This window comes from Octodon degus, unplaced genomic scaffold (assembly GCF_000260255.1).
Source record: "Octodon degus isolate 3935 unplaced genomic scaffold, OctDeg1.0 scaffold00001, whole genome shotgun sequence".
Classification (NCBI taxonomy): Eukaryota; Metazoa; Chordata; class Mammalia; order Rodentia; family Octodontidae; genus Octodon; species Octodon degus.
In genome coordinates this window covers 602,258-610,430 of record NW_004524577.1, presented here as the reverse complement: position 1 = coordinate 610,430, position 8,173 = coordinate 602,258, and the positions used below count along the sequence as shown (strand labels likewise).

The following is an 8,173-nucleotide window of genomic DNA, read 5'->3' as shown; positions in this document are numbered from 1 at the left end:
TTACAGTTGAACCTTTTGTGTCTCTCTGGCAAGATGTTCTGCTCCTGAATCAGCTGGGTGGGTCTTGCCTCTGGCCTCTTTGCAGGGAGTTCTGCTGAAGGGTTCTGTGCTGGGCCTGCAGCCTGGGTCAAATGAGGATCTGCGGCCCTGGGTCGTCTTACTCACTCACTGGGTCTGTGCTCTGGATCTATTCAGGATCCCGCAGGCCCTCGGTCGCTTCACTCACTGGCCCTGTGCCCTGGGTCTGTTCAGGATCCCGTGGCCTGGGTCGTCTCACTCACTCGCCAGGCCTGTGCTCTGGGTCTGTTCAGGATCCAGAAGGCCCTAGGTCATCTCACTTACTCTCCAGGCCTGCACTCTGGGTCTGTTCAGGATCCCATGGCCTGGGTGGTCTCACTCACTCACCAGGCCTGCGCTCTGGGTCTATCTCATGGTTTTTCTAATATAAGAAACACAGAGCCAGCTGTGTTTAGCTCAGTGGTCTAATGCACTTGCTTAGGCAAGCTTAGGCAGGCTCAGGGGACCGTGGTTCGATTCCCAGTACTACATGCCATGCCAGCCCCGCCCTCAGGGCAGGCTGAACCGTCAAAAAGAAAGCAAGAAAGCAAGCAAGAAAGAAAAAAGAAATACAATTTATAGAAACAAACAGCAAAATAGAAGAGATATAAATAGGAAGTAGGAAGCTCAAATATGTTCCCAAAAATTCCACTGTTTCAAAAATTATTTCAATATATATTCTAATATATACTACTAGTATACTATTAGTCTATCTAGTTCACTGAGAAGAAAGTTTGGTGTTACCATGTTTGTTTTTTGTAAGAATATTTCTGTTTATGTCTTGTATTTGAGTAATTACTTTGATGATAATGATATACAATATAGTAACTACTATTATCTTATTTGATTAATATTTTATTTTTCATAAAATAAAAAAAATTCCATTTTGGATGGATATTAGAAAACTGATCTGTTCAAGCTATTCAAACTTTATGCCATAAAACTCCCTAATATCTGCATCTATATACTCAGAAGTTGAAGGATGAAGCTACTTTATGACTTCAACACTTGAAGCAATAGCAACTCCATACTTCAGGTGACTGATCAATATATTTAGCCTACAAATTTAACTTAACCGATATTAGAAAAGACAATGATATTTGTATCTTCCTAAGTCAAAACAGCCATTTAATGTATCTATATGTTCATCCCTATACATCAAAGATTGTCTTAGGAGTAAACATATATTTGATGTAAACAGAATATCAAGACTTAACAACTCAAGGATCAAAATGAAGTTCTATGCAGTTTTATTCCTAAGATTTAAAAGGGTTGTTTGGCACAAGTTTTCCCATAGTAAAATTCCAAATGATCTGATTCCCCAAAGTTTCCAAGAAAAGCATCATTGTTGATGGTACCCTCACCCTCACCAAAGGTACTATTTTCATGCTTGGAAAGTCCACATCCCAAGGTATGCTCTTATCACTTGGTTTCCAAAATAGCACCGCATCTGTATCTTGCAAGACTATCATAAAGTCAATTCTCTTAGCTGCTTTGTTCCATTTGTCCTTTGCAAACAAATCTATAAACAATACCAACATTTAATTCCAAAGAATTCCCCTCCAGTGTAGACAATGTCTTTTCTGTCTAGGAAACAGAGGATCTTGGTAAGGACCCTTGAATGGTGGCATACTTGCATGACATTTGCATAAAATGTCTTAGCTTGTCATGATACAAAGGAATGGCCTCACTCAAGAGGAAGAAACATGGCGGTTACAGACTGTGGGACAGGCTGATGCTGGTGCTCTTGAGCCAATGTTTATTCTGGAAGGCAGCCAGGCATTCACTGCAATGCAACCACTGCAAGGACCCAGCCCCCTCGACTACTTTTGGTGATCAAAATTTATTTATTTATTAGTGGTACCATTAGTTTCTACTGGTTTATTGAAAGGAAAAGTTAATGCCTACTTGACCAATTTTGCATGCCTATATCTGGTAATCAGAGTAACTACTTTGAAGATAACAATATGGAATACAACAACCACTGTTGATTTCCTTTCTTTTTCTTTTTCTTTTGTTTTACATGGGAAATACTTTAATGATTCAACAACTTGGATCTAATGTTTTTGGAGACTTTCTGCATGTCAAAAGAAATTGCCAACAGAGTGAAAAGAAAACCCACAAATTGGAAAAAAAATTTCCTATCTTCTTGTTTTTTTTTCCATAATTTTATTGAGAAACAAATAGCAATGAGACAGTTTCAAATCAAATTGGTAGGACAGTTTCAATAATTAACACTTTGCATACTGTCTTCCTAGTCGTTATTTGTTGTACAAGATGCAGACATGATATCCTATTTACAAACACTATTACAACAAATCCCTCTATTCATTGAATTAAGATAATGTATCTATATATCTATCCTAACCATTTTGAATACACAGATACAAAATGGTCATTCATCTGTATCCCCTTTTTTTGTTTAGTTCCGTCATTTAAATATTACAAGTGTGTGAACTCAGCAAAATATTCCAAAATAGTCCAGTAGTCCATAATAGTATTAGGTCTTCCACTTGACTGGCAATGTCACAAGTTGTTGACCTGAGTCCCCTACAGCTCAACATAACAATGTGACTTGACTTCTTATACTTCGTTTTTATACTTTTCTGCTGGATGGTTAAGACCAAGATAAAGCAAGACCTATGTAACAAGAATTGTAGCTTTTGGATATGATAAGGTCAGTCAAATCCCCTCAGGATTTATGCTGAGATCTTGTACCTCAGTTTGTAGATCCTTTGTCAGTGCCAGTCATGGCCATTGCTTGGCCAGTGTGCTCTCTGTGAAAGCCTGAAAGAATGTTTTCTCTCCATGTGACTCTCTTTAGGCACACTCTACATCATCGATCACTTTTCTCTTTGGCCCAAAATCTCCTTGATCAGAAAATTTGGGGCACAACTGAGTTACATGATGTTACAGTACAAGTTCTCATATGTCCTGAGTCTTAACTGACTTTGGAAGGCTAGGGCCAAAATGTTGGCTTTCCTTGCGGCCCTCCTTTTTCTCTAATTTTTGATCTGCAAACTTAGGTTGTTAACCCTCCAGAAGAGAAGCTTATTGTTATTACCACACAACCTAGGCTGTTGAGCTTAACCTCACTATCTGAATATCAAACATCGTAGGCATAACATGGAACAGGTATTTTTCATCAAGTATTGATATGTTAAACTTTAAGTCCCTACAGAATATGACCAAAAAAAATTTAAAAAATTAAAATATATTTAAAAATAGGAACAAAGAATTATATATGTTTACATATAAGTCCAGAAATCTAACCATATACAGCATTGTAGCAGGACAGTCCCACAATACTCCTTTTCCTGTCTCCTGCCTTCATTAACCACCCTCTTCCTTTGTAAACAATCATCTACCTGAGCAACAGCATGGCAGCAACCGGTGTGTAATGACAAGCAGCACGTATTCAGAAGACCAGAATGACAGGCACTCCAAGCATGAACCTACTATTACAAATTGCCATCTTCAGCGCAGTTGCTTAGTTGGTGATCAAAATGTAAAGCTGCCCTCTAATCAACAACATAATGATGATAGTTAAGCTGGACTGACAACTTGATTGGCTAGGGTGCCACCTACAGGATTAAGTACACTGCTGGGTATGCCTGGGCAGGTCATGGAGATGTGACCTTGGGTACTATAACTGGTTCCTAGCCTCTTCCTTTCTAGTGCTGCTACCCTGCTTTGTTTCCCAGGTGTCATAAAGTTGGCAGTTTTGCCTATAATACCTTTTGGTCATGATGTTTCTGTCTTAGAGTCAGCCAATCATTGAGACTAAACCTTTGAACGTATGAGTCAAATAAAACTCCTTTAAGTTGTAGGTATATGGCATTTTGTCCCAGTGATGGGAAGGCTGACCAATAGAATAACCATTCACCAAGGTTAATATAACATTGATAAGAGTAGTAGCTTTTAAAATTATTTATTTATTTATTTGGTATTGATGGCCAGCACAGCACATAGTACCAGGGATTGAACCTGAGTCCTTGTACTTGCCAGGTAGGCACTTAGACCACTGAACTATCTCCCCAGCCTAAGAGCAGTGGCTTTTAACACTGCACAAATCAGAGAATCCCTATTGTCATAAGTGATTACATGAGGTCAGTCTGTAACTGTGTAATGTTCTTATGTTTTTTTTTTTTTTTTTTTTTTTTTTTTTTTTTTGGGCAGGCTCAGCCCATCCAGGCATAGCATGTGGTTCTGGGGATCAACCTGTGGCCTGCCTAAGCTTGCCTAAGCAGGTACTTTAGACCACTGAATTATCTCGCCAACCCCAATGTTCTTATCTTTGAAGTCATTCTTGAGTTTCAAATTAATTCAGTTTTATGATGGCTTAAGATCTATTTGGACTGCCATCCAAACATGCTGAGGATATTGCTGGTGCCAGAGAAATTAAGCTGAGGGATAATAATCATTGCTTTGGCATAGACATTCCAATGGAGTCTCAGCTTAGGGTGTGAGCAGAGAAGGAAGTTGGCACACCAGGAAGCTGGGGTTACTATAGTAACAAAAGCCAGTGTTTTCAGAGTATTTACTATGTTCTGAACAAGGCTCTAAATACTCATACTAATTTATCTGATCTTTAAACTACCTTGCAAATTATGCACTACTAATATTTTCATTTTACAAGCATGGAACAGTGAATGTTCTGATTTGTCCTAGAGAGACTTTAATATGTGAGAGTGGGCTACACTGCTTTACTGTTATGTTGTAACCTCAGAGGTCTTCAGTCATTTTACACTGCAGTCACTTGACATTTAAAATCAGTCTTACCCTTTCTTATCCTCCTTTCAAGATTATATTCAAGTGTTTATCACTTCAACAACTCTTCCAATTCTTTAATTCACTTGCCTCTTCTACCTTCCTTCGTAGTGACTTGATGCCACCTCTAAACCTAACATTAAAAAATAATTAACTTTTCATTTCAACATATATCAAATGTGCTTGGCTCTGAAATGTACAGCACATTCAGGTGCAGACACACATACACAGACAGACAGACACACACACACACGCGCGCGCGTGCGCGCACATGCGCACACATGCGCACACACACACACACACACACACACACACAATTTCCTTGAAGTCTAGACTAAGTATGGCTGGCCTTTCGATTACTATCACACTTAAGAAAGTAAATATACCATTTTAAGATGTTAGAGCAGTATTTTCCAGAACTGAAACCTAGCTGGAATGAGGAAGCAGTACACAAGGGAATGGTTGAGCTGGTGCACACCCAAGCAGCTCTTCTCATTCCTTCAGTAGCTATATTAGTTCTTCTGGTATCAGAGGTTCCATTTAATTTCCTCCTAGTATTGGCACTAATCTCCTTTGATGTCTAAGACAGTTTCCTTAAATATTCATCTTTGAAGGTCAGCTCCCTCGTACAACAGTGTCCACTTGGGAAAAGGAATAGACATTGAGGCATTAGCTTCTGCTCTTCTAAATAAGTAGAAAGCAGAAAGATAACCAAAGCTGTCAAGCTAAAATGTTGAGCAGTACTTTCAGCAGCTCAGCAATTCCAGGGAGTCAGTGCAGACAGTTCAAGATCCAGAAAGAGAAGAAGCCTTTTTCAACCTATAGACTTGAAGTTGGACCCTTAAAGAATCATGTCTTAGGACTGAGGATAATGCACTAGAACTAGGATTATGCCACAGAGAAAACAAATACAGCAGTACCTAAGAAAGGCTAAATCCAGCATTCAAGGTGATCTATGATACAGAGGAAGCAATTAACAAAATATGCAAGGTATTTCATAAAACGGTGATCTTAAAGAAGAAAACCAAAGATTCACAAGTGTGCCAGACATCAGAATTTTTGTCAAGGAACTTTCAAGTAAATATGGTTAATGAGAAAACAACTACATTTGGCCAAATGCCTGTAACTTAAAGTGAAGACAAATGAAGTTGCACAGCCAAAAACTACTGTTTTGAAAACAATTCAATAGAAAGTTTACATGGCCTGGTAATATAATTTCTAAAATACATAAGCAAAAAGAAAGCAAAATCCCAGATGAAAACTTTAATATATTAAATATATTTTTAAATTACACACACACACACACACACACACACACACACACACACACATATTCCCAGCAATACTATACCGTGTAGAAAATGTATCACCTCTTGTAGTAACCGGCATAATAAGCAGATAATATAGAACACAAAGATTTGAAGGCACAGCGATCTACCTTTGTGGCCAAGGTGATGTTTATAGAACACTAGGACTAAAACTTAAAGAGTACACACTCTTTCTGGATAGTGGCACATGCCTGTAATCTTAGCTACTTGGGAAGCTGAGGAGAGAGAACTGAGAGTTTCAGGCCAGTGTAGACAATACAGAGATCCCGTCTAAAAACGAACAAACAAAGAAACAAACACAAGTTTAACAAAGTTTATAATATTGAGTTTAACAAAGTTTATAATATTGTACTTCATGCATTAATAACTGGTTATATGAATAGCCTACAGTGTTTTCCATGGAAGATAAGGATTAATTAAAAGGTTTATAAGTATGTCTTTGCTAAAACAATTTAATATGTGTTTTCAGAAAACTTTAATTTCTAACCTTGCATATTGGTGTTTAAGTCCTTTTTCACATTTTCAACAACGTTTTGTACCACAGTACTTTTGGAAGGCACATAAGCCAATTCCCAAGGGTAAGGAGAAGTGACAGGTGCTTCGATGAATGAAGGTACAAAATTGACAGGAAACGCAGTATAACTGAAAGGTCCCATCTTTCTTAAAATAAGAACATTGCGTAGTCCCAAGAGTGAAAGACCAAAAAAAACTGCTATGAGTATCTCCACAACTAAAGCCACACATTTCCGCCTCTAGAAAGGAAAAAAATACATTAATTTTGCTATTATTAAATTTATAATTGACTAATAATTTTTATTAACAGATAAGGAATGTTTTCCTTCATAAGGAAAATCCACATGGTCAATAAATAGCTTCACTTTGATAGTAGCAATTGCACGGATTTTCTCTCCTTTCTATGTGACAGTGTGCTAGTATTTCACTCCATGAAAAGTCTATGTCTAGAACAGATATCTCCAATCCCCAAAATGAAAAACGTGAAACAATATAAATTAAAATGAAATGCTCAGATGTTCAGAATTTCCCCTGGTGGCCTCTGAACTGTTGAAATATGCATAGGTCAATTTACATTCATATATATATACATATATATATATACTTATATGCATATATTTACATATACTTGTACATATATATTTTATATACATAGTTCATCTTACCTTTAAAGTAAAATTCTTCCAGAAAAGAATCATAAGCTTTTTCAACTCCAACGAAGCCATTCTTTTAAAAGGAGTGCAAGTTCAATTCTATAGAACGGGTAAAGATTTAAAAATAAAATAAAGGTTATCCAACACTACTTCTATTTTACATGAATAACTTAATTGCTTAAATTTTCTATCCAAGCTTTAAAAATGACAATAAAAGAAACATTTGAAATATTTGAGCCATTTACTCCTTTATGTATTTTTAGTTTATTCAACATCTATGGTGATCCTGATATATGCAAGATGTCAAGCACTAAACAAAGATCAGTAATTTGTTGATTGATATTTCCAGATACGGAAGTAATGGCCATTAGTAACACTACTAAGAACAGATTTGCGGTGGACTTTGGGAGGTGATTAGAATGGGATCTGTGTCATGATAAGAGGTCTCAGAGAGATTCTGCATCCCTTTCACCAGTGAGAGCACAAAGAAAAGACAGACTTCTATGACCCAAGAAAGGGACCTCACAAGCACCAAATCTGCTGATACCTTAATTTTGGATGTTCCAGCTTCTAAAACCTTGAGCAACACATTTCTTTTGCTTTTTATATTTTGATTGTATTTTATTGAGAAATATCAATGAGACAGTTTCAAAACTGATTAATAGGACAGTTTCAATAATTAATACATTGTACATTGTTTTAGTTGATGGTATTGTTTCGTCTCTTTTTTTTTTTTTTTGGCGGAACCAGGAATTGAACTCAGGCCCTTGCGCTTGCCAGGGAAGCACTTATTCCACTAAGCCATCTCCCCGGCCCCTTATTGTACATTGTTATCTTAGTGGTTATCCGCAG

At 37.3% G+C, this 8,173-nt stretch overlaps 1 protein-coding gene across 1 annotated transcript in view; it reads right to left on the bottom strand.

Annotated features, from left to right (window-relative positions):
• The window catches only part of LOC101576393 (ATP-binding cassette sub-family A member 3-like), a 144,299-nt gene extending 136,884 nt beyond the window's left edge, over nt 1-7,415 (bottom strand). The window contains exons 1-2 of the mRNA XM_004623112.2: nt 7,334-7,415; nt 6,643-6,907 (exon numbers count right to left, since the gene is read on the bottom strand). Of these exons, the coding sequence (XP_004623169.1) occupies nt 6,643-6,907; nt 7,334-7,393 (325 nt within the window). The 5' untranslated portion in view covers nt 7,394-7,415. The remainder of the gene's footprint in view (nt 1-6,642; nt 6,908-7,333) is intronic.
• Between the last annotated feature and the right edge of the window lie 758 nt (nt 7,416-8,173).